Source organism: Quercus robur, chromosome 2 (assembly GCF_932294415.1).
Source record: "Quercus robur chromosome 2, dhQueRobu3.1, whole genome shotgun sequence".
Lineage (NCBI taxonomy): Eukaryota > Viridiplantae > Streptophyta > Magnoliopsida > Fagales > Fagaceae > Quercus > Quercus robur.
The window spans coordinates 75,656,095-75,681,464 of record NC_065535.1 but is presented as its reverse complement, the minus strand read 5'-3'; the positions used below and the strand labels follow the sequence as shown (position 1 = coordinate 75,681,464).

At 33.9% G+C, this 25,370-nt stretch overlaps 3 protein-coding genes across 4 annotated transcripts; all 3 read right to left on the bottom strand.

The window, feature by feature from the left end:
- Positions 1–1,638: 1,638 nt before the first annotated feature.
- Positions 1,639–5,660, bottom strand: LOC126715047 (uncharacterized). Its single transcript, XM_050415479.1, has 9 exons — positions 5,333–5,660; positions 5,169–5,249; positions 4,817–5,071; positions 3,760–3,895; positions 3,447–3,609; positions 3,065–3,193; positions 2,688–2,882; positions 2,044–2,166; positions 1,639–1,946 (listed from the first exon to the last, which is right to left on the bottom strand). The coding sequence occupies exons 1-9, from the start codon at positions 5,511–5,513 to the stop codon at positions 1,854–1,856; spliced, it is 1,356 nt and encodes a 451-aa protein (XP_050271436.1). The 5' UTR covers positions 5,514–5,660; the 3' UTR covers positions 1,639–1,853.
- Positions 5,661–11,705: 6,045 nt separating this feature from the next.
- Positions 11,706–13,743, bottom strand: LOC126715046 (CLAVATA3/ESR (CLE)-related protein 25). Its single transcript, XM_050415478.1, has 2 exons — positions 13,441–13,743; positions 11,706–12,448 (listed from the first exon to the last, which is right to left on the bottom strand). The coding sequence occupies exons 1-2, from the start codon at positions 13,689–13,691 to the stop codon at positions 12,409–12,411; spliced, it is 291 nt and encodes a 96-aa protein (XP_050271435.1). The 5' UTR covers positions 13,692–13,743; the 3' UTR covers positions 11,706–12,408.
- A 4,074-nt stretch (positions 13,744–17,817) lies between these two features.
- LOC126715045 (uncharacterized) lies at positions 17,818–25,226 on the bottom strand. 2 transcript variants are annotated; one of them, XM_050415475.1, is made up of 10 exons: positions 24,981–25,223; positions 24,792–24,892; positions 24,242–24,340; positions 22,281–22,385; positions 22,001–22,105; positions 21,602–21,740; positions 19,088–19,203; positions 18,900–18,956; positions 18,327–18,525; positions 17,818–18,177 (listed from the first exon to the last, which is right to left on the bottom strand). In XM_050415475.1, the coding sequence occupies exons 1-9, from the start codon at positions 25,132–25,134 to the stop codon at positions 18,451–18,453; spliced, it is 951 nt and encodes a 316-aa protein (XP_050271432.1). In that variant the 5' UTR covers positions 25,135–25,223; the 3' UTR covers positions 17,818–18,177; positions 18,327–18,450. The 2 variants fall into 2 exon arrangements, with proteins under 2 accessions (XP_050271432.1, XP_050271434.1); XM_050415477.1 differs by lacking the exon at positions 18,900–18,956 and having other exon boundaries at positions 24,981–25,226.
- Between the last annotated feature and the right edge of the window lie 144 nt (positions 25,227–25,370).

The window sequence follows — 25,370 nt, the reverse complement described above, 5'->3', positions numbered from 1 at the left end:
AATTAGTCAGAACACTCAAAATCTTTGTATCCTAACCATTCACATGACCTATGCAATGGCCCACTTCCCTTCCTATTGCAATAGTCTTAGAAACTCTTGAATCCTATAAACCAAAACTTACTCTCTCAACTATAAACCAAAACTTCTTGCCCTCCAAAAAAACCTCGTGAATATTTGTAACAATGAACCTCACTAAAATGACAGTGATTTCAAACTCTAAAACAATCTCTTGGGGATCAATTTATCACTGGGAAAATAAAAGTATTTTTCTATGAAGCACAAGACATTGGTTTTTGAAAATCTTCGTTAAATTAATGTATAACATGAGGATGCAAGGTCAAAAACAAAACCAAGAGGGGTTGTGAGAGACTTACTAAGTAAGACTTGCCTTGATATGTGTAATAATATCGTTCGTGTCTTGTACTCAACAAGTTGTGCTTTAAAAGATTTAAAAAAAAAAATGATAGTCTTGCTAAAAACTAAAAACACTGTAACAAAATAATTTTTAAATGTGTGAATAGTACCGTGAGACCCATTTTTAATGAAAATTTTATTGAAAAAAGAGGTTTGTGGGTCCCGTGAACAGTACATGGGACCCACTGACAGACACATTCCAATGAAAATTTTGCTAGTCCAAGAGGTAGTGGGTCCCGTGCATAGTGCACGGGACCAACTGACAGACAAAATTCCATGTGAAACGTGCCTCTCAATTAAAAAAAAAAAAAATGAAAACGCAAACGCACAAATGCAGCACCAAAAACGCAATCCAAACGGGTACTAAGCTTCGCTTAAGCAGCTTTTATAGTTTCACTTTTGGATTAATTTCACTCAAGCAAGCTTTCCCATATTGCACACTTTCAGCAGCTTCAGGCTTGACTCTTTCTTCACAAATGAGTGAAATGACCAAGGATGCAAACCTTTGTTTATATTATCATGTCAAAGGATGTTGTCAATCAAAATCCTCACGCTTTATTATCTTGGTATTTTGCAAGAATAGAAGGTATAAAAGAAAAATGTAATCCAACGGTGAATTTTTCAAAATGCATATTCAACTCATTAAAATATGAAAAAGGTAGGTTGGAAATTAATTTTAAGTTACGCATAATAGAAAAGAAAAGTGTTACGTCCACAATATTTTCATGATACTTTCATAATAAATCTTATGTGGTAAGCTATTATTGGTTTTAATTTGCATTCACCATTTAAATTACTTTTTTCCTCCGCTTGTAACAATCATTGACAACTTGTCACTTAGGATTTATTATGAAAATGTTATGGACATAACATTTCTCATGAAGATAATGTTATCCATGTGGTGTTGAATTTAAGTTTCCAGATCAACATCTTAAAACCATTTCCAATGAATTTGATTTAGACATGGGGATTACACTCACCCACATGATTAGATAGGAACTCTAAAAGCCTAATAGACACCCAAATTAAGAACTAGTGGACAGAGAATGGGATATGCTTCTTTAAGATTTTATAAACCCAGGCTTATGCGTAGCCAGACAAAAGGCATCGAGTTAGTACTTAGACACGCCATACCAAAGGAATAATTTTAGGAAAATCCAAACAGCTAATAGATTTAATATTTGATATCAAATTATTAACATGTCTTATTATATATACCATAATTTTAGGAAAAAAAAAAAATGAGAGCATTTTTATTACATTCTCTTGGTCTGTACAAACGAATTGAGGACACTCAAGTGGCAAAATTGGAGACCACAAAATCTAATTTGTTAAGGTGCCCACAAGGGAGGATGTATAAATAAATAGATATTGGGGTCGATAGTCTTCGTCGATTCTCCATTGTTTGGAAAACCTTACAGCATTCAAACACTTGTTGATCAAAAGCCCAGTTGTTTATATTTAGTGAAGTTAATTTCATTCAACCTTATGCAACATAACATATGCTCTGGCAAGTCTTCTGCCTTGTTCCCCTGTTTCAAATCAACAAAGAGGGGCAGCATAGGTTAGATATGAATTTTCACAAAAACTAAAGATTAGCTGTCTGAGAATCTCAACTAATATAGTTACCTGAATTGTCAGGCCGAAATCCAAAATACATGACTGCAGTCTATCATGGAATGCTTCAAAACCTTTTCTGGCAATGTAGCTGAATCTGTGCATATCTAAATCAATTTCAAAGTAGTTTTCCCCCTGTAACAATGTTCATATAAAAAAAAAAATTTGAGTAAGAAGAATTTCTTATGTAATTTCACTGATCTTTATACAGTCATGTCAAACTTAAATATGCAAATTCACTAAAACAATAGTTACTTTAGCTAAGGTCTTTTATGGGGATGAATAATTTTGGCTCATTCTAGTGGTGAATATAAACTTCTATTGCAGTTTTCCTGCTAGAACTTAGCTTTATGAATGAAAAATAAAATGAGAAAGAGAAGGATTCTTGCAATCACAGGACTACATGAGGCAAACAAGATCCACATAAACCAATACTGACTTTCTTATTCACTTTCAAATTTATCTTTGATCCCCCAAAGAGAAATACACAAGCAACCTTAATCCACCACATTGTGCACATTGTATCATAAATATCAGATAAGTGTAACATAAAATAACAGCTAGTGATTGCTCACCACGAAAATTTAAAAAAAAAAAAATTGAATGAGAAATAAAGTACATCACTCTAATGGAATATAATAATTTAACAAACTTACCAAATAAAACTCATGTTGAGGACGTGTGAGAACAGGTTTTTCATTGTAAGCATTCATAAGCTTCTTCTCAGCAGCGCTTAAATGAAGATCCTCTACATTTGCAACTCTGCCCAAGATTTTTAATCTCTCCCTAAAAGACGCAATTGTGTCTACAGGGAAACCTCTAACTCTCTCCACTTCATCATTGATCAACCTCTGTCAAGAAAAGAAACATAAAAATTCTAGTTAATAAAGTTAAGCATACTATATAAACACAAAAAACAGAGTCAGAGAGATACCATGGGATGCATATTCAAAGATAAAGAGCTTTAGGAACTACATCTAGAAGCATTTAGCAAAAGTTAAGGAGCAGAAAGATAGAGATGCATTCAACTTACAGTTAAATTTTCTCGGAAATGAGAGGGAAGCTCTTTTGAATAACTTTCAGATAGCTTAAAGTAAAGAACTAAACTCATTCCTTCTCCATCATTTTCACTTTGAAAGATGGTAGTTGGATATAATGGTATCTGCAGGTGAAAAAGAATGGTTTTTAAAATAAAATAAAATGGTTTCCCTTCCTAGTGTACAAAGAGTTACAAGCATATTTATACATTAAACATGCCCCTGTAGGATTTAACAAAATTATATCACCAAATGTCTGGCAAAGACAATATAGTTGGATATTAAGAACCACAATTCTTTGCAGCATCTTTCCACTAGAAATGAAGAAAGGGATGCAAGGTTCAAAATTCAGACAAAGAAAACGAAAGATATGGATACCTGAACATTCACAACAAGTATTGAAGGGAGTTCTCCAGCTGAAATTATATGAGGAAGTTCGAAAAAACGGGCAATATGATCAACTTTCCTCTGAGATAAGAAGAGGTCAGCTCCCAAAGGATAATACGCAGCACAGTTTGGAGCAAATTCTTTCTTTTTATCCCTGCCAAGTAAATTTCAATTAATTGAAACACGCAGAAGAAGATAACAAAAAACTCAAGTAGAAAGGCATCCACAGTTCACACCTTAATACTCGCTCACTTCCCATGACTACGAAGTAAATGTAACTCTACTAAAAGTATTACGTACTCACCTAAGATAATTCTTTCCCCTGACTTTGAAGGCACTTGGCTCAATCGGTGACCAACAATCAGGAATTCTCTTCTCTACTGGGCAGTAAGGAATTGAGGTACCCGCCATTGGTTTTTGCCGAAGCGCCTTGGGTGAAACTGAGACAAAACAAAAGATCACGTACTTGAGCTTCTGGTCTACCAATCAACTATCTTACCAAAGAAGTAGTTCACATTATACTAAAAATGAGAAGAATAAACTAAATTTCATCACAATTACGAATGCAAAACAAAGACAACTACTCACTGTTAGAGAAATCAGTCTAGATTCAAAGTACCTATACAACTTATACTAATTGCACATTATAGCTTGTACTATATCCTAGCATTATTATTTGGACACAGCATGGGTCACTAGATCCCTATTTCACATTATACTAAAAATGAGAAGAATACACCAAATTTCACCACGATCACAAATGCAAAACAAAGACAACTACTCACCATTAAAGATAGCAGTCTAGATTCAACTGTACGTACACAACTTATACTAATTGCACATTATAGCTTGTACTACATCCTAGGATTATTATTTGGACAAAGCTTGGGTCCAATGCTCCTATGCACTAAACCCAAGAGAATGCTTACATGTGTATCAACATTTGTGCACAAGAGTACTGGACCGAAGCCTTGCCCTTATTAAAAATATGGATAATTCTGGTGCCACAACTTGCCCATGTGGCGAGTTGTGGAGGGTGGAGGAGTGTCACCCCTCCCCCCCCAAACCAACCACAACTTGCCACATGGGCGAGTTGTGGCACCAGCATTGCTCTAAAAATATAGCCTCTCAAAGTCTTTCCGTAATAAATGTATGTGTCAGGTTAAACCACGTTAATTTTCACTTCCGTTGTGTATTTCTCTCTCCTATCAAATTAAACCAACATATATTAATAACTCACCCTTCTAACTGTATCATCATCAATCATGTTTAGCTACATTACATTACACCTATAACTATAAGCTCCAATATCACTAAAACATAACAAAATGACAAAAAGCAAAATTCAGAAACACACTCACCAACTGCTAAATCAGCTTGAGCTTCCCTCAATTTAAAGGAAAGCTTTGAAATCAATTTTCGCCGCGAACCCGCCGGGCCAGTGCCCGTAGACGCAGGACGAGGCAAGCAAGCATTCGCACCGCCACCACCACCACCACTACCCTCATTACTAGAACCATCCAAATTCAATTGAGGCCTCGCTTCCCTCGGCAGATTCAAATCCTTTCGCGACGACATGCTCACCGTCGATTCAGAACCATTCAGCGAAAACGCATCTACACGTAATCAAAATCCATTCTCCTCAATTCAAAACCAAAAATCCAAAAAATTAAAAAAAAAAAAAAAAAAAAACGAAAATATTAAATATTATACCATCGCGAACACTATAAAACTCGTCGTCACGTTCAGAATCGATGATTGAAGAGGAATCGAACCAAGCAACATCTAAGCTTCCTGATTTTCGTCACAATAAATATTGGTTAATTCAATAAATCAATATATATATATATTTTTAATGAATGAATGAGAATAACGACCTTGGATTTGGAAGGTAGGGTTGAAGTGAGATCGATCAATGTTGTTCTCAAACTGAAGATTGTCCTTGAACGAAACGTGGCGTTTTGAAACTCTTCTTCGTCTCCGGCAGTGCCTTCTCTTCTTCGGCAATTTGATTCGACCTTTAACGCAACCTTCTGGTTTCGAAGCACAAGCCCCCATTGCTCTCTATCGCTCACACAGCTTCAACTTCTTTTTTTGGTAAATTCGATTTCGATATTCGAAGAAGAAGAACAAAATAAAAAAAAATTCAGTGCTTTATTATTATTATTATTATTATTATAAAAGTCACAATAAAATTTTAGGTGAGGAAAGAGAGAGAGAAGTTTCAATGCAGTGGGGCTGGGATATTATAACAACAACAGAGAATAGTCAAATCAAAAAAAATTGGCTGAAATTTTTTTTTTTAACCTTATCTGCGGGGTCCACGGTGAGAGACGCGCTATTCTCAACGGGTTTTTTGATCTGGTGGTTGTAATTTGTGCCACGTAGGATTTCGGTTTAAAAATCCGTGGGCCCCAACCGTGTGGAACAACAACAGTGAGTTTACTTGTTGTTCAGTTGAGATTAGATTTTACGTGTTTTGGCTCCTTGTCCTTGCGCGTAGTTTAAGGAATTAGAATGATTTATCGCGTCATCTATATTTGTAGATTACTAGATTGTAGTTTCGAATTTCCCCACGTGTACTTTTTTGTTTTCTTTGAAATAAAGTTTTTTATTTTTTATTTTTTTTATTAGAATCCAGTAATGATGACTAATGATAGGTGTTTTTTTATTTTTTATTTTGAGCAAGTAGGTTTTTTTATTTATTTTTATTTTTTTTATAGATATTTACACCTTTTTTTTTTTTTGAATAGAACTTTTTTTTTTTAACTGAGATTCTTCTAACAAATTCCATTTTAAAAAATATATATAAAAAATAAATTTATTCAAAGTTCAAACAAATCCAAAACTAACCAATATGAATGAATGTGTTACAGATTTATTATCATTATTTGAAGTTGGTGGATAAACTATATATGTCCCTCTCCAAAAAAAAAAAAAAAAAGAGTTAGTGGATAAACATTGAAAACAGAAACTGGATCTAGACACTATCCAATTGGAAAACAGAAACTGGTTCTAATCATGAGTGACTAGACAGGAGCCAATTGGGCTTGAATTCTAGCAGGCTTATTTAGTTGGGGCAGTAAAATGGGCTGGACTAACCTGGGCTTGGATTTGATTGTAAATACAGATTTTAGATTTCTTCATTTTATTACCCCCAAAAAAAAAAAAAAAAAAAAATTCTTGAAAAAAGCAATATAAGATATTAGTGTTAGCTCCAGCTTGTAAGCTAATTTCACTAGCTTACTTTTTTTTTTGATAAGCAATTTCACTAGCTTACTTGAACTTGAACTTGTTGGGCTTTACAAAAAGGCATGATTTTGTTTGAGTTTGTCAAATGAGTCCTACATACAAAACAAAAATTAATAATAATTTTATAACATGTATAGTGATGTGGTGTATTCATTTAATTTTATGAAAAAAAAAATTGTTTTCTTACCTTCTTCTTTTTGCTTTTTTTTATTTTTTATAGTCATCTGGCACCCAAATTTTAAAGGTTTAGTTTTCAAAGATTTGATAAGTTTTTCCATTAACCAAGTAGCAGAGCCTAGATTTTAATTTAGGGATAACTTGAAAGGAAAAATCATAACTAAACATTTAGTTGCTAATAAGATGAAAAAATAAATTCATTATGACAATTCAATTTTATCTGCCAGGGTCTCCATGATTGCAATTAACTTAATTAAAATATTTCATAAGTTTAAACAAAATATATATGTAAGGACGCAATTTGAGTCCCTATCCCAAATGATAAATGAACTTAGCCCTAAAATGCCCAATACAATGAATTTGTAGAGAGTGGGTTGGAAAACTGGGATTTAATGAATCAAACAACAAGTTAAGTATATTCAGATGGCAAGAAAATGAAGATAGCCTGGTTTATTCTAAATAAAATCGTCCTTGGCACAGTCTGAGGAGATCAGTCCTTATATATGTCTCTCAAGTTTGATTACAAGTTCAATTCTTGATTGCTACAATGATTTTCTCTTAATTTTTTTCGATCCCCTTCTCTGAGGACCTTCCTCCTATTTTATACCACATCTCCCCTCTCATCTCTACCCTCTATGTGGACGTTAGATTGCTTATGTTGATACTTGTCCCATCAGCACCTTCCTGAAGTCTTTGGGGGTAGCTTTTAGGCTGAAAAACATTGTTCAGGTATCACTTCCTTATTAATGAGGTCAGAGATTTAGTTACAGAGTATTTAATACGGTAGTAGCAGTTTTCCCCTATATATTTCTCAGCTCCCATTTTGTCCTGTATGTTCACAGTGCATATCCTTATCAACAGAACTTCTTGGAACGTTACTTTGGATAATAGAACACACTTTCTGACCCCTTCTTCATTTAGTTGAGGAGATGCTCCTCCTCGGCCTACCTCTATAGTCATAGCTAACTTGTGAAGTTAAAAGTCTTACGTCTTCCTTACTATTGATCTATCCTCGGACCATTGAGTCTCCTCAGACAAGGCCAAGGCCCAACATATGTTTTTGGGTCCATTGTCCCTACAATATAAATGTTAATGATTTAATGACTAACTTGATATGTTTTATCACGACTAAACAATCCCAAAAAATTATTGTTAATTAACTCTTACATTGGATACCGAGTGAACTGTCTCTTGATATTTTGAACCTAACTCATGTATTGCTTTAGTAAGTATACAATCAAACCTTTGGAACATATTATTACCCTAAGTGAGAAGAAGAGCTAAATTTAAAGTGTCAAATCCTTCTAGGTAATGACTAACTTGATATGTTTTATCATGACTAAACAATCCAAAAAAAAAAAAAATTTGGAGAAATAAATACAAATAATAGAGAGAAAATGAAGTTTTAACACAAAAGCACACTGCGAACTTTACTCAAACTGTTATTAATTATTAAAAATTTAACAATTTAAAATTAGAACTATATATAAGATATTCAATAAATGTTAATACATTTCCTGGTCTTTTTGTCCTTTTGCCCTCTCCTTTTTCTCTCCAATGTCCTAAATTCTCTTGATCACTATCATTGTTTTATTTTTGGATAGCTCCCTCCCTTTATTCTTTTCAAACTTTTAACATATCTTACATCTTTGTAATGTTTTCTTTTCCCCCGCATAAGCATGGTATATACACCATCTCCATTGAGTCATTCTGTCATTTCTTCTTTCCAACTTTATTTTCCAAAATTTTTTTATACTTTTTCTCTTTTTAGTTCTTGTCTGCACGCCCATGCCGTGTACACTGTCTAGTATTTCAATGAAAAAAGTTAGGGGTCCCAACTCCCAAGTCCCAACCTATTCACCTATTTCAAAAAATTACTTGGCTACATTAGTAGTTAGGGTTATAATCGAGTCAATACAAGCCTAATATATAAAGTTTAGAATTATCTATTTAATTTTATTGCCCATACAAGTTGAGCTCAAGCTTGGTTAATTTTTTTTGTAAAGTAAACTCAAGCTTAGTCATGAGTTGCTTAATACCTTATTCTTTTTTCTATACATAGTAAACGCTATAATTAAAATATGTTATCCCTTCACAAATATATACTTCCCCCGACCCTTTCCTCAAAGTTAATTTCGATGGAGTTGTTTTTAAAGAATTTGGGGAGGCGGGCATTGGGATAGTTTTCTGAGATTGCAAAGGGCGGGTTTTAGCTTCAATGTCTAAAACAATTTCTCTGCCACCATCGACTTGGAGGCACTTGTAGTGTTTTGAGCTTTAAAATTTTCCCAAGACCTTGGTTTTCTTTCCATTATTTTAGAGGGGGACTCAGAAGTGGTAATCAAAGCTCTACTAAGCGACGAGGAGTCTTTTGCTTCTTTTGGCCACCTTATTGTGAATGTTAAATCAAAGGCCTTCAATGCTGTTATTTTTTTCCCATACTCGTATACAGGGTAACTCTGTAGTACATAACCTTACTTGTCATGCTGGATATGTTAGCAGTTTATCGGTGTGGATGGAGAATGTTCCTCCATACCTCTTTGTTGTAACTTTAACCGATTTGGCTAGGTTTTCTTAATAATATTTTTAGTATTTCTTCTCTCTATATATACACTAATAATTGTTCATAAAAAAAAATACACTTATAATTGATAACTAAATTATAGTTAAAATAATAATGAAAAAAAGTACACAAAACCCCTTGGGAATTTATCATAAAACAAGGAATCCTTGAAATTTTAAATGTAACACTAATGTGATATATATATATATATATATTTATGTTAAATAGTGATTTGCTTGTATGATAATACATGTCCATATTTAAAATTGCATTTTCATATAAAGCACTACCACTAAGAGATTTTGTGCTACACCCATAAACCTCAAGGGGGTAACGTGTTACACATTTAATGATTAACATATGAAAATATATCATGTGGAGGATAATTGTTACACTCAAAACTTTAAGGGAGTTCTATATTTTTAGGGAAAATCACTTAAAGGGGGTATATTCTTTCCAATAACAATAATTGAGTTAACTAGATGGATAATGTTCGTTTATGAACTTGTAAAATTAGATTTATTATTATTATTATAATAATGTTAAAAACTATATATAATTTTTCATACAAAATAAATTGTTTTTATTATCAATGAATTACGAATAATAATTTGTTATCTTATAAATAATTAAATACATTTATATACTTACACAATCCAATCTCAAGTTTATATCAATACACATATACATACAGATAGATAGATAAATATTATACACACTTCAAGCCTCACACTCATAAATTTTTTCATGAACACATTATTGTATTTCAACTCAGCTTATTTAATAGTTAAGCCAAAATTTAGGCTACGACTTGGCTCATTTACTAAATAAATAGCATAAACAAGCTTTTTTCTCAAGTCGAGTGCATACTGTTTATAAACAGCTAAGTTCATAACAACTCCATTAGCAATATCAACCAATTGCACCAGATGGTTACAATTTCATTTTCTTTTTTATATTTGACCAAGGATACCTGCCCATTCAGTTCAACTTCAATCCCCACAAATACGTAATAGAGGGTGTAATACCTTTGTGGTCTCTCAAATATGAGTTTTGTTCCATTTTGGTCTCTCAAAAATCTAAAATGTAACAGTATAGTAATTTCATTTATTTTCCGGTCATATATTGTTTACGCGACTAACAAAATGTTGAAGCACTCCACATTTGAGAAACCAAAAATGCAATTCAGTAATTTACAACAAGAATATTATTCATTCAATACAATCTTGAGAATTACAAGCAGGTTCAGGTGTTTATACAATGTTCATGGAAAAAACTGGTTAGTGACGTTAGTCCAATTGATTACATATAATGGGGGTGATACCAACAACAATGCTGTGACCGGATCTCTATCAATCGTTTTGGTCGATGAACCATGCGGCACAAAGGTCATCAGGGTCTATATATTATAATGACAAAACTAACAGTCTTTCAATCAAAAGAACTGCCCAAGATCGGAATCTGTCTCCCATGCAACAAAAAAGGAACTTAATTTTGAATCTAAGTTACTTTGGACCAAGTCTTTCCTTCTCGATCCAATCAAAATCAAACCCAAAAAGAAGCAAAGAAAAAGTAAAAGAAAAAGCAAATATCAGAAATTGCTTCTTCCTTTTTCACCTTGGAGGGAGATTCATTTAGTTTTGCTACTAACCACCACTAATTATAGTGGAAAAAAACGTATCATTAAAAAAATAACTGGGCCAAGGGATGAATTTCATCATTTTATGCTTTTTCTTACTTCTAAATGCATATCTAATAATATGGGGGTCTTCAAAAGCTAAAAAAAAATTCATGCCCGGTGACATGCAAAGTATGTTTTTGTTTTTTTTTTCTTTGAAATAACATACCAAGTACAATTACACGTGTTTGTGCATATCATCATATATTTTGTTCTTGTGCATATCATTATATATTTTGTTTCATGGTTAATCTCAAATCTGAAAAAGAAGTATGGAAAAAGAAAGAAGGTTGCTATAAGTTGAGCGTAGAATTTAATCACTTTATTATAAATATAATTCTTTTTTAGAAACATACAAAGTATGTTTTCCATTCAATCTCATTATATGTTATCTTTGTTTCTTTATTCATCCATTTTCACTTTGGAAGGATAAATATTCTATGAATTAATTGTCCCAATGTTTTCAATGGAATCCTCATCCGTTTCTTTTGAGGGGTGAAGGGAACTGGCAAGGACAATATATTGCCTAAGGACCGTCCCTTTTAAAGAGAAAAAAGAAAACAAAAATAAACAAAACAAAAGCAAGAAAAAGAATACAATTGATATGGGAATTGCTTTAGTTGGGAGCACAAATCAAACAAACCACTTCAAAGAAAAAGAAATGCCAAACCAAAGCAACAACAAGCAGGATTAATAAAATATGTTACAGGCTTCACTCATCGCGTATTGAGATAGAACCTTTTTAGGATAGTGTTCCTTTCTCTTATTGTATCTACTTTGCTTTTTTTCTTCTTTTTTTTCCTTGCAAAGTAAATTCCTTCCCATGAATCTCTTTCTAAAGTATTCAAGTAAGGACAAGCAAACACTTAGTTGGGGATACCTCCAAAAGCTCAATCTTTCTCAGGCTTCTCATGCATTTTTGTCTGGGAGAAACTGACCATGTTGGAGCTAGCTCTTAAGAGAATGTTTGGAACATTGGAGTGAACAAAAGAACTTAATTTACTAACCTCCTCCATATATATCTTTTCAAAAACTAATCACCACAAATCTAACTAAGGCTGGAACAAAATGATATTGTACCTGCATGAATTGCAGAGAATCTAACTACAAAATATCTAAGCACTCAGACCCCAGTTATAGCAGTACTTGGCAATAGTGTTCAGGGGGACACCATCGCATTTCAACTGGGATTTCTAATAATTGAAAGGATCGTAAATCTAGAAAATCTCTTGTACATTGCCCATCCACACAATTTCCAATGCTTTCACATTCCCTCTGATGCTTTAGGCTCGTCCAGGTGGCTGTCCTGTCTTCACTGCTCTCCTGGATAAACATTATAAAAGATGTTCATGTTAACATGAGAGAGAAAAATAGTTCTATATTACTATATTACTATTACAATATAATAGTAAAATACACAAAAATGAAATACTATCATGACTTCAAGAGCATTGTAGTTTGCGCATAGTCTTCTGTGAAGAGAATCAAGATTTAAATCTCTTTCCTCTACTTATAACAATTGAATTATCTTTAAATAAACAAATACGTGCAACACTATGATTATAATTTATTAATCGAGAACCTTCCAACTCAGAAGCTTTAACCTAAAATATTAGGGGAATTAATAGTATAATATGATAGTTGTCATTAAGAGCCTAATTATATGGGCAGCAAATCTCGTCGTATTGAACAGCAAACTTTTTACGTGAATGATGGTCTGGACCCTTTTAGTGGAGCGTTAAGAGTTATATTAACTTTCCATAAAGTGGTCCACGTCTTCTTCCCCCGATGTCTTTATTTGTTGTTTCATCAAAATAAGAGAAAGATTGGTTCAAAGAAGCTTTTGGTAAAAAAAAATAAAAAACAAAAAACAAAAAACAAAACTATCATCAACTTCGACGCATGTCATAGATGAGTGCATAATGGTTCTTTTAAAATTTTACCACCTTAGCTATAATTTAATTTACCAAAGGGCTAAAGAACTGGGTGAGGTTTGATTCTTGATGTTCTTGTGTGGTACCAAAACAGAAGAAGAAATGGTAAATGAAAGTAAAAGAAGGAAACATAGATTAAAATTTTCTCTATTTCTCTCATCAAAAGAAATGGTCATTCTCATCACATTTACAAGAAGAGTAATGAGTAGGGACACTTATTTTTGAAAGACACTGTCAAGCCTGAAAAGTGAAAACCACACTGAGATTTGGAGCTATTATGAAATAGAATGTAGTATGCAATTTCAGACATTAGGTTTTCTTCTTTGGGTCTTGTCTCACATTTATTACATGATATATGTCTGATCAACAAAAAACATGTACCTGTTATGAATGGGATCGGGACCATTAGGTACTCTTCTCTTGCTCACATAATTAAGATTGAAATCCCACTGAACAGCATGCTTCTCTCTTGCAATCAGCTTCCAGTACTTGAAGATTTGAGATGATTGAACTGTTATTGTTGATCTTTTACTTGCACGGTTTGCTAGGATTCCAACTGTTATAAACCAGATGACGCCAACAAATACAAGAGCTCCAAACGTTGCCCTGAAAACTCTACCATTAGACGCCATTTCTTTCCCCCTCTTTTTCTCCTATAACTTTCCACTCAAGAAAATTGGCAGGCTGTTCAAAGCAGGGAACGAAGAATAGCTCAGGACGACCATGTTGGTATTGAGCAGACAAAGATCAATATGGACATACCAGGCAAGCAGAACAAGAGAATAGAAGAGAGAGCACAATAGGACAATTAAGAGGATTTTAACTTGGCGGGTGGGTAAGTGGCTTGTGCTATTTAAAGGCAGAACACAAGAAGAAAGAGAGCACACGACCAATAAAACAAAAAAGTTTGTTATTCTGGTTGCTTTTATATATAGATAGGGTCCATGCAAGCTCTCTTTCTTTATTTTGCTTTGTGCATATTCATGCAGCTACCAAAGGGACCTCATTACCTCCTCCCTAATACTTGCATACCCTAAGTTTATAAAAGAAATAGAGCCTGGTGCCTACATGGAACCATGAGGATTGAGAAACCACCCATTAGTGGGAAGTTGGTTCCAACATAAAAGATTGTTTTACCCTCTTGATCAAATGCTAAATCTCTCTCTCTCTCTCCCCGACACGTGCACGCACACAAGATATTAACAAATAACAAAAGGGGAGGGGGGAGACAAGTGTGCACGTTAGTGCACACAAACATAAACAACTGCTTTCTTGAGTAACTGAAAGCACAAAATGAGAAGAGCAGTGAACAAGAAAAGATAAATAAAAAAAATTATAAATATAAAGATAAAGTCATATCAACAAATAAGATAACAGCTCTGCCTCTGCCCCCAATTTTGGTTTTCTTCCTTGATAAGTATTTTATCCTACTTTTTCATTCAACAAGAATTTAATGGAACCAGATTTGTAACCAACAGCTTAAAACTAAACTAGTTTGCATATCGTCTCAAGAGCAATTGTATAGTTAAAGCAAAAAAAAAATGGGTGTGTGGTAACGCTGAAGCAATTTCATGTGTGAAACTTGAACCCTTGTGCTCTGATAGTAACATAAATTGCTCAAGATATAGCATTTCCCTATCTGAAAGTTCCCACCAAAGAGACAGGTAAGGAAGATGACTGAAAACAAAAATGGAAGCAAAAGAAAAAAAGAAAGAAAGATACTTCAAGAGAAACCAGCAACTAATTCAAGCTCTTAACTTTTATGTTAGTGCAATCCTTTCAATTGGTTAGTTGCAAATGATGTTTTCCTGTCCCCTAGTCACTATTGGACACCATCACATGGAAAATACAATGGACCATTCATAAAAGCATTTTTTTAAAAAAGTAAAACAGATGATTAAAGAATCATTAAAGCATTTGTTCTCCATATTCTTACAGAAAAAGATGACCTCATCACTCTTTGTTTGGTTGAAGATATCATCATACTTCAGAAGAAGAAATCTCATAACACTTCAAGAAAGTTTCACCCTAACAAATAAATCCCAGAGAACTTGAAAGCTTATAGAGGAATAAGAGGAATAACAATGTAATCTCATCTAACATAAAACTACTGAAACACCGTAGAACAGAACAACAGCAATATGAACTTAGCACGGAACAAGCTGAACATGATAGGTACAATATCTGTATGATGTCTCAAAGTCTAACAAAAAGTTCTCTAAGATACACTCATATTTGTCATAACACAAGAAGAGTAACTAAAAAGAAATTAAGTAGTCAACTCTCATAATAACCGTAAAATCGATAATGACAGTTAATACACATGATAAAATTATAGAATGGGCCACTATCCAGTACAAGAATGTCAGCAAAGTACTAGCATAACAAGAATACACCTTGAAGTCATATAGGAGAGCTTATTTTTCATTGGCTTATTGGACTTAAATAATAAATTGAGGAAAAATATAGTTATACCTAGAAAAAGTAAAGCTTTAAAAATTTGTATATGAGCCAAATAAGCTCCCCCAAACGAGAGCGATGGTTAACAAGAAGAGGCAACCTGCAATCTCCTCGTGGTAGAGACTTACAACAGGATTCCCAAACTTTACACAGGCTGTAGAGAACTACCACAGTAATTAGACAATAACAGACCATAAAAAACCAAATTCAAGATAGCTCACATGCAATGATTAACATTATTGGGGTCCATCTGAAAATTATTGTTCTAAGAAATAATCAGCTGTAGTCATCTATCAAGACAAAAAATGCATAATAAATGTACATACTGAAGTAATCACTTTGGTGAACAAATATCCAAAATAAGGCAAATTTCCCACCCCCCAAAATAGTCATAAACAAACTAATGCATTAAAGACATAATAATATGATGTCTGTATCATCTTTGAGGCCTTAATTTTCACAAAGTTTCCATGTCACTGTATCCAACAGAAGCATTGAATTTCTTTTGTTTCCGAGGCTAAATAATTCAATGAACATATTCATTATTTTTAATGCACAATTTCCTCCTAAGATTATAGATGATTCCTGTAGGATTACAGTTCAATAATACTTGTGGGGCAACTCTTTCAATTATGGAGAAAATGTAAGGTCCACTAAGGCCACAACACTTTATCCAACAACTGGGACATGAAGAGAATAGAGACGACCATTTTCTTCTTGGGTCCCACCAAAGGATATTCTACATAGAAATTTACTGTGGTCCCTAACTCCAACCATACACATTTCAAAGAGGGGGAGGGAAGAAAATACAGAGTAAGCATTACCCACAAAAGTTCACAATAAAATGACTGCAGAAAGTAGAAAGAAGTCTCAGTACTTTGAAAATAGAGTGGGATGCCCACACATCCATAGGTTGCCCTTTTCCAGCGTAGGAGAAAATAAACAGTAATATCTGTATGAATTTGAAATGATTCTTCAAAACAATCCTAAAGTAGTTAGGATGGGTCTCAGATAACACAATTCTGAACAGAACTTGAGTTTAGATATAATCATATAATGGATTGGTGACAAAACTCAATCCACCCTGTTAAGTAGTATAGACTACAGAGTGATCAAAAATAGACAAATACATATGACTATATACAATCATATACTTGAATGCATATATATAATAAAAGATAAAGTAAATTTTATGAACAAATATAGTCAGCCAGTCCTTAACCCACCTTGAACCCAAGCCCATATCAGAGTCCTGTCAAAATGAGCACACTTCAAATAAGCTTCACGGAACTGTAATCTTGATCTAAAAAGGTATGGCTGATTCCTTGATTTTCTCATTCCACAAGTAACTTCCTCTTGTCTTGTAGAACAGAAAAGACGCACTTCCCCCTACAAAACTTGAAGTATCGACTAAGGGTAGCCCCACCTTTCCCTGTTCGAGCAAAATCTCCTTCTCTTTATACCATCCATATTGCAACTTTTTCACTGTCCCTTTAATACAACTCAGTTTCTACTAAGGCACAAACAAGACATTTTAGGAGACAAATTGTTTTTCTCAAGGCTCCATTATTGATTCTATACTATAGAACCCAAAAATTTTAGGTGCAAAAAACATGTGCTTCAACAAGTACCCCACCCCTCCCATCTAAGCATTATAAAGATCAACTCATGGAGTTAATCAGTTGAGATGCCTAGGGCTATATTTAATGCCTAGGGCTATATTTAGGGCCTAAGGTGATGCATTTTTTTAGTGAATTTTTTAATATTGAAATATTATTTATTCAACTTAAAAAAAAAAAAAAATGTTTTAAAAACCATTCTTGCTTTTTGAGATACAAAATTGCTAATATAGTTTTTGCATTTAGATTTTAATAATATAGCTTTTTACAAGTTGTTAGGAAAATTGATTTACAATGATTATTCGGGACATTCATAACAACTTTGTGTGAAACAATTTAGGGTTTCAATTGTGTTGGATTTCTATTGGCTCAATATTTTGGGCCTTCTTGAAGATGAGGAAAAAAAAATGCAAAACCCACATATCTTTTCTTTTAAAAATATTAGTTATCATTCTACAATTTTGAGAAATTTTTGTTTACAATTTTAAGGCCTTAAAACCTTTGAAAATATTTGGGACAAGTTGTGGGGGGGGGGGGGGGGGGAGGGGGGTGGGGGGGGCGCTAAGGTCTAGGCCTTGAGCCGGCACTAGAGACTCCTGGAACCTAGTTTTATGACATCAAATGGACCCATCACAAATGTCATAAAAACCACATTATGATATTTGACAAAATTCAGCAATAAAATAAACTTCAAATGTTCATATAGTGATTGAAAAAGGTAACAAAAAATGTTAACATTGTGCCAATGATGGCCTGTCTAGGCTACAAAAAATCACATACAGACTTGCCTCTGATACTTCAAGTGCTAAAATAAATACAGCACACAATAGATAGGCAAATGGTTAACAAAGTTCAGAACCTTGTACATTGAAGGAAGATAAATAAATGTACACCCACTTGTCATGTACTTAAATCTAGATTTGGTTTATAGATTCCTTACATATTTCACAAATCAACCTGAACCAGTATGGTTTGAATCAATCTTCTAATAGTTGATAAGCAGCCAGGGAATGCTGAATTACCAATTTAAGACTTTGACCTGCAATAAATAAATCTGGTTAAAAGACGCAACAACTACATATAACCAAAAAGAAAATAACTGAAACCGTGGGAAAATTTGGAACCATTAAGATCCATCAAAGCTCATGTGGCATTACCACAAACTGACAATAGTAAATGGTACACTACCTAATCATAGCATTTGAAGGTGCACAATCACATTCATTGCAAAATCTTTGCAGTTCCAGGATACAGTTTTCACCTCCGCTTGCAGACTTGAGTTAAACTTCTACTGATACTTTCCTTAGTGACTTTACTTCCTATTCTTCTGGGCCCATGTAGGTCCATATATTACTAAGTGTGTCCGTCCAAACCGTCGCTCAGTTATCTGCACTCCCATTTTATGAGTAAAAATCCCATAAAAACACAAAAGCAAGCATACATAACCAAATTAGTTGACATACTAAAAAATCACATTGCTAGTTATTTGAACTATAGCACTGCAGTTTCAATCCATCAGGAGATAAATGAAGTAGAAGTCGTTTTTGGTGCTAGATGAAGCATAAATGAAGAGGGTAATCATGCATAGATATGGAGACACTTTGATATAGGGAATTTACTACAAATCTTCATTGTACTGCCACCCGGTTTAAAATGATCAAATTTAACATCCATCCAACAATTGCAGTTGTGAGCTCATTATGATAATGCATTATATATTGTTGCCTGATTTTTTCAATGAATTATATGTATTAGAATTACCTTCACCAGGCATCCACATGAATCAAGCATGTTGGTTCTTGATGGATACTCAACCACCTAGATATTGAATGTTTGTAAGAATAGGACAAACTCAACCTCCCCCCCCCCCCCCCCCCCCCCCACACACACACACAAAATAAAACACATGCATAACCAAGTAAAGCAGAAAACATGAGATCCAAACTTACAACAAAGGTGTCTTCTCCAATTAATGGTGACTTCGAAATTTGGCCCATGAGCATGCCATAGTCAACTTCAGTATATGGAGGGGTAACACTAATGTAATCAAATGATCCACCTTTACCTACAACAAACCAAATCTAAAATTGTAATGGATAGAATACAAAGTCAATTGTAATTACAAACTTATACTATTCAGAATCTGACTCATTCAATGAAATTGACCTCTCCGTAAGTTTAATCATTATTTCCCATGGCTTATATCCATTGTATTCTATATTCCTTAACAATTGTCACGGCAACAGGACATGCACCCAGACCACTCCATATATACAAATCTGGCCCCACCCAACCCTTTTATTTGCTCAAAAGATGTTGAGGCAAGTTAGTATGCATATAAAGGGGAAGCCCAATTATAAGTAACAATTCCTTAATTGTCTTTCTCTATCCATTAATTACCAGTAATAAATATTATAGTCAACAGTGCTAGGATCAATATATTTTGGCTAGACTATTGTGGCATAAATGTCATGGCTGTCAGAATGCACCCACTAGTGTGCACTCTCAGTGATCCAATTCATTGTCAGTAGCAAATTATCAGCATCTCCTGGTGACTATTGAGGACATATATTTGTGGCTTTCAGCATGCCCTAACTAGAGTCTTGATTTTGGGAAGTTTACATAAGGCACGATACGTAACCATGTCAAAGTTTAATGCTTCCCAATGTTTTTTTAGGCTAGAGGTAGTAATTCGGATGGATAGGTGATGGAGGAAGCACGAGGGAAAAAAAAAATTATTTTAATTTAGTTCTATTAAATTTTTGGAGTCAATTATATTTTTATTAGTAATTTTGGATTCTATTTTAGGTATTAGTAGTTTATTAGATTGATTAGTATTTTATTTAATTTCCTAGAGTAAAGGGTATTTTTGCAATCCAATAATTTTTGATAGAGCAATTCAATAATTAGGATTTCCCAAGTCAATTAGAATTAGGATATCATGGCTTTTGAGTGGAGTTGTGGTGTGCTTTTGTGTTAGACTCCTTTCCCTCTCCCTTGTGTGTGTGTTTGTTTCTCAAAAAAAAGAAAAGAAAAAAGAATTAGGATTTTCTAAGCCAATTAGCATTAGGTTAAAGTCATAGTCCATATAACAATATTCTTGTACACTTGTGGAGGCAGTTTACAGTTTGATTGATTAATAGAAGTTCTCTTGGAAACTTTCCAATGGTTTGGTACTAACTCCAGCCACTCCTGGGTTTGCTCCCTCTCGTTTGGTGTTGACTCTAAGCAAGTGATGCAGGATACACAAAGAGAATTTTATTATAATTTAGTTTTATTTGTTTTTGGACATCATTATACTTTTATTTTAGGCCCTAGTATTTAATTAGGTTAATTAGTATTTTATTTAAAGCCTAGGGTATTTCTGTCATTCAATAAGTAGGGTTTCCTGCGCATTAGGGTTTAGTTTTGCCTATATAGTCAAACTATTGTACTCCTTTTGGAGATTGATTTTGATGAATGAAAAAAAAGAAAAAAAAAAAAAGAAGACCTTTTGGTCTCTTTGGTCTGGTGTTGACTCCAACCAACCCTAAGTGCTGACTCCTAGTATTTTTCCTTACTTGGTGTTGACTCCTAGGTTCCTATCCCTTTATTTTCCAGTTGTTTAATTTTGCGTTGAATTGTTCTAGTTGTCCTGCGTCAGCAAGAATATGTGCTGACTTCAAGCTCTCTTACTGGGTACTAAGTCCAAGCTAAGTTATTAATATTTTTATTTTTTTGTTCTTTAATTATGTCATTGCATCGTTTTGGTTTTGTCTTGCATCAACAAGTCAATGCCACTATCATTTTGATTTTTCTCATTGTTCAAGGAGATCACTTAGGTACACTTTTTTCACAATTACTCATAAGTTGTAAACAAATTTACAGCAATGTTTCACTAATTAAATGGAAAGCAAGACAAACCAATGTAATAATGCAGAAGAAAGTGTTTTATTGTTTGCAAGGTGCTCAGTATATTGAGCGCCACATCCTTTTCTTCTTCTGGTTTTCTATTTTTATTTTATTTTATTTATTTATTTTTAATTTTTAAGTTACATAGTGGGAGAAGAGGAAAGGGAGGTGGGGTTCAAACCATAGACATGGAGTATTGCAAAGGATTGGGCTATCACTTAAACCCCATATTGAGTTCCAATTTCTAAAACAAGCTAAACTTCAACGTTAGCATCAAATGCCCTAGGGCAGCAGTGAGATGTACAACATTATTCTTATCTGGAAAGAAAATATTGAATTAAATTAATAAATTTCTAATTCTGGAATATTGATATTATTATTATTATAAATCTAAGAGCCGAGTGAGTTCCATTTATCCAGGCAGATTATGTTCCTCTTAGCATGCAAGACTGATACTCATTGTTCAATATCCTGGACCGGACACAACCAAATAAATATTATGGATAGTTCTGCGCTTATGTTGCTAAATGAATAGAGAGAGAGTTTTTTTTTTAGAAAAGAAAATCACATACCTACAAATTGCTCTGCACGTTCCAAGAAATTTTCAACACGGATAGTATGTATGACAGATACATCAAGAAACCCAGTACATTCCAAATTTGGACGTAAAACATCTGATACAACCCAAGGATCCATCTCAACAAAATGCACCTGAAAATTTTCAATTCCATGGGGTATGAATTCAGGAAGATTACAATATGCAATGAAATTTTTTAACCATGCAATATTAAACTTATTTAAATATTGTCACAAATTTCGGGACTCAAATCCAAACTCTAATTTCACCTCAAATCAGAAAGCTACTTCAACTTTTTATCTGTTCAACAATATTTATGGGCTGGGGCTCCTGACCTTCGCAAAACATCATAATTTGTACCATCAAGTGATATTAACTGAGTTATTAATTGTACCTCAGAACAGCCTCGGCTAATCGCTTCAATACCAACAGATCCAGTACCACTGTACAAGTCTAACCAGCGGCCAGGCCTTAAAGATGCAGGACAGCCACAGGCTGCCTAAAAAATGTAGAAAAAGTTATTCTGACAAGCACAAAAGTGTTGACAAGTATTTTTTTCATCTAGTTGATGACTAGTGTTGGACATCAAAAAACTTAATACGATCAGAAATCTTAAATTTTCTTTAAAAATAAAATAAAATAAAACAGCATTTAAAGCTAAGATTAAACTATACCTGCAATATATCAAAGGCTGCACCTTTCACAACTACCATCATTGGGCGTACATCCATACCCTTTGGTGACAGCAACTTCTTTCTTCGAGCCTTTCCTCCAAGAACCTATGATGGTCAATACATTTAAGATTGCTTAAACAGAGGAAACCTCAGACTGCCGAGAATAAGACACAAAGCATGTTAGTGTCCAATAGAAAGTGTATTGCCCCATATAAGTTTTCAATCTACAATTAATGGGCCACTGGAAGTGGCAGCAAGCATCTCATCAAGCCATATGATGCAGACAGTAAAGAGGAATTCAACGAAAAACGAAATTAAATATTTAGCACCTTTCATAGGTAACTTTAGTTATTATTGAGTCTTAGTATTAAGTTTTTTAGGTTAGAAAGTTGCTGGTTTAGTTTTAATTTAAGTTTTACTAGAATAAGGGCAATTTGGTAATTCTTATATTCTGGAATGGGCTGGCCTTGACTGTAGCAAAGGCCCATTAGCAGTGAGGATCTTGAAACTTCACAAACTATGTGAAGGAAAATGAAGCCATACCAAATCTATTTGCATCCTAACATCATGTTAATTACATGGATTAAATTTTAAAAAGGTTGCACAAATTCCACCTTTGTGGGATCTTGATTATGTTGGCTAGCCTTATGCGAATATTGGCTTGATTTGTGATTCATCTTCAATTACCTTTCCTTGTGTGGCAACAAAAATGTGCCAAAACCCTTTTGCACCATTAAGCTGAAATTACTCAATAGGCACCTCCTGATATTTCCAATGAAAAGACTTAGGGTTCAAATCTCCCCGTTTACCAAAAAAAGAAAATCCCCCCTCCCATTGTAACTATTGAATATCAAATATATAGTTAATTTTTTTTTTCTCCAGTGAGTGCTGAAACTTTCTCCTTGTCACTGTCCATGGATGTAGGCAATTTGCCAAATTCCATAAATTCTTGTGTTATTTGTGTGTGCAGATTTGTGCACATGCTTGTCAATTTATTTATATAACTATTTTCTAAGTTAAAATGCGTGAGTGTTATTGCACAACACATTTTGAAAAGACTTTCTCCTACTTAAGCAATGTTTTGGAGAGGAAAAAGTCTGGCTAAACAAGTAAACTGATTCAAAAATTCAAGTTATTTGAGGATGAAACACTGGCAGTTCTGAAGGTTTTTTTTTTTTCCTACTGATCGTACATTAGCAAAACTTTTAAGTCTAAAGACACATAAAATTCTGAATCCTACAAACCGAACATTGTTTTAGTAGCCACTTTTAAAACATCAGTACATCCAACATTGAATAAGCAAAGAATGCAAACTAATTCTTTCTAGATTCACATACATATAAAATGAAGAACTTTCTAAAATGACATAACTGGTGGGCACATTAATAACAGACTTCCCAGCAATCCCTTTCTTTTCAGACAAGCAATTCTTCATGACATTGCTTGCACTAGACATTCCAACCCAACATTACTTAACAGGTACTAATTTGGACCAGGCCTCTGTATTTAACCACCCTAAACTACAAATTTTTGCAATCAATACTCTAATTCAAGATTAATTTGCAATGTCCACCCCACCATCCAAAATCTGTATTAAAATTAACAAATTAATGAGCCAATACATTCCAGCCACCTAAAATTAACCATAGAGTTTAGTTCTATCTCAAATGGAACCTCCTATAATTGTAAGAGCAAAGTGGAGGGTGAGGTCGTGGGTTTAAGAACCACCACCAACAACAACTAAACAATAAAAAAAATATTGACACATTAGCGCATCCCATCACCGAACCAGGCCACTAAATTTAGATGGTGAGACAAACACTACAAATTAATCACAAACTACGGTGTCGATTGCAAAAATTTATAGTTTAAGCCGTACATTGCAAATGACCCTATAGTTTAAATTTAGGTAGACAGCTAAAATTAACCCTCATAAGAACGAAATTGGAAAAAAGGAATACCTGAAGCAATTTATGGGTAGTCCTTGGCGGCTTAGGCTCCTCTGGTGGTTGAACTTCCTTTCCTCTTCCTCTCTTTTGCACCTCCTTTGTTCTCTTACTCTAAAAAATCAAATTCCATACCAGAATTTAAAAACCAAAAAAAAAAAAAAAAAAAATTGAAACCAGTCAAAGTTTTAAAACTATGAAGTATTTTTGTTTTCCCAATTAATCATTGAACAAAAAGAAAATCCAGCCAACTAAAAGCTTAGCTACAGGCAAGTCTCTCATTTTCACAAAAAAACCAAAAGAACATAAAAATGCACAAACATTTATATCTTCAATTCTCATCCTTTTTCTCAGTTTTCTCAGCTACCAAACAGAATTTGAACCAAAAAAATAAAAATTAAGTTCAACCAACTACAATTAGTACAATCACTTGGCTTAGCTTTAATGGCAAGTCTCTTATTTTCACAATAAACCAAAACAGCATAAAATGCACAACAATTTATATCTTCATATTCTCAAATTTCTCAGCAACCAAACAGAATCCGAAAAGAGAGAGAGAGAGAACCTTAGGAGGAGGAGGAGGTTCAAATAAGAGGTCGTGAGGATCGAGACCATAACGCTCGAGCAAAATCTTCTTGTCCTCGCTACTCAAATCACTCCTCGATTCTGAAAACAATATAGCATTAAGCACAAAATCCAAAAAAAAAAAAAAAAAAACTAAAACGCATAAATTTGAGTCGATGGTGAAGATTACTGTAGGAGAAGACGATAGAAGGTGGACGTGGCCGATTGGTCGCTGCGAAGAGAGGAAGATTCGAATGAGATGAAGATGATGACGAGGCAGCAGGGTTTGTGAAGAGTAGTGGTGAGAGAATTGGAGACGATGATGAGAGTGAAACCACCGCCATTGCTATTTGCTACAGCTCAATTCAATTCTAGCCCACTTAGCTCTATGACTATGGTTATTGTCTTTTTGGAGGGTTTTTTACGAGCCTGGAGCTAAAAATTTTAGTATTTAAAACATCAAAGCAATTTTATTTATTTTAATATATAATTTCACAACACAACTTACATAAATGATCTTATTTTTGCCGTTAACCAAAATACCACCAGAAGAAGGCAAAATTTTTTGCCTTTGTTCCAT

Coding starts and splice junctions, on each gene's coding strand:
- LOC126715046 (XM_050415478.1), bottom strand. CDS start 13,691: ATGGCGTCTAATGGTAGAGTTTTCAGGGCAACGTTTGGAGCTCTTGTA. Junction 12,449..13,440: donor CCCGATCCCATTCATAACAG/GTACATGTTTTT, acceptor ATGTTTATCCAG/GAGAGCAGTGAAGACAGGAC.
- LOC126715047 (XM_050415479.1), bottom strand. CDS start 5,513: ATGGGGGCTTGTGCTTCGAAACCAGAAGGTTGCGTTAAAGGTCGAATC. Junction 3,896..4,816: donor TCAAGCTGATTTAGCAGTTG/GTGAGTGTGTTT, acceptor GTTTTGTCTCAG/TTTCACCCAAGGCGCTTCGG. Junction 2,883..3,064: donor ATTTCCGAGAAAATTTAACT/GTAAGTTGAATG, acceptor TTTTCTTGACAG/AGGTTGATCAATGATGAAGT.
- LOC126715045 (XM_050415475.1), bottom strand. CDS start 25,134: ATGGCGGTGGTTTCACTCTCATCATCGTCTCCAATTCTCTCACCACTA. Junction 22,106..22,280: donor CAGCCTTTGATATATTGCAG/GTATAGTTTAAT, acceptor TACATTTTTTAG/GCAGCCTGTGGCTGTCCTGC. Junction 18,526..18,899: donor CATGTGGATGCCTGGTGAAG/GTAATTCTAATA, acceptor ATGGGAGTGCAG/ATAACTGAGCGACGGTTTGG.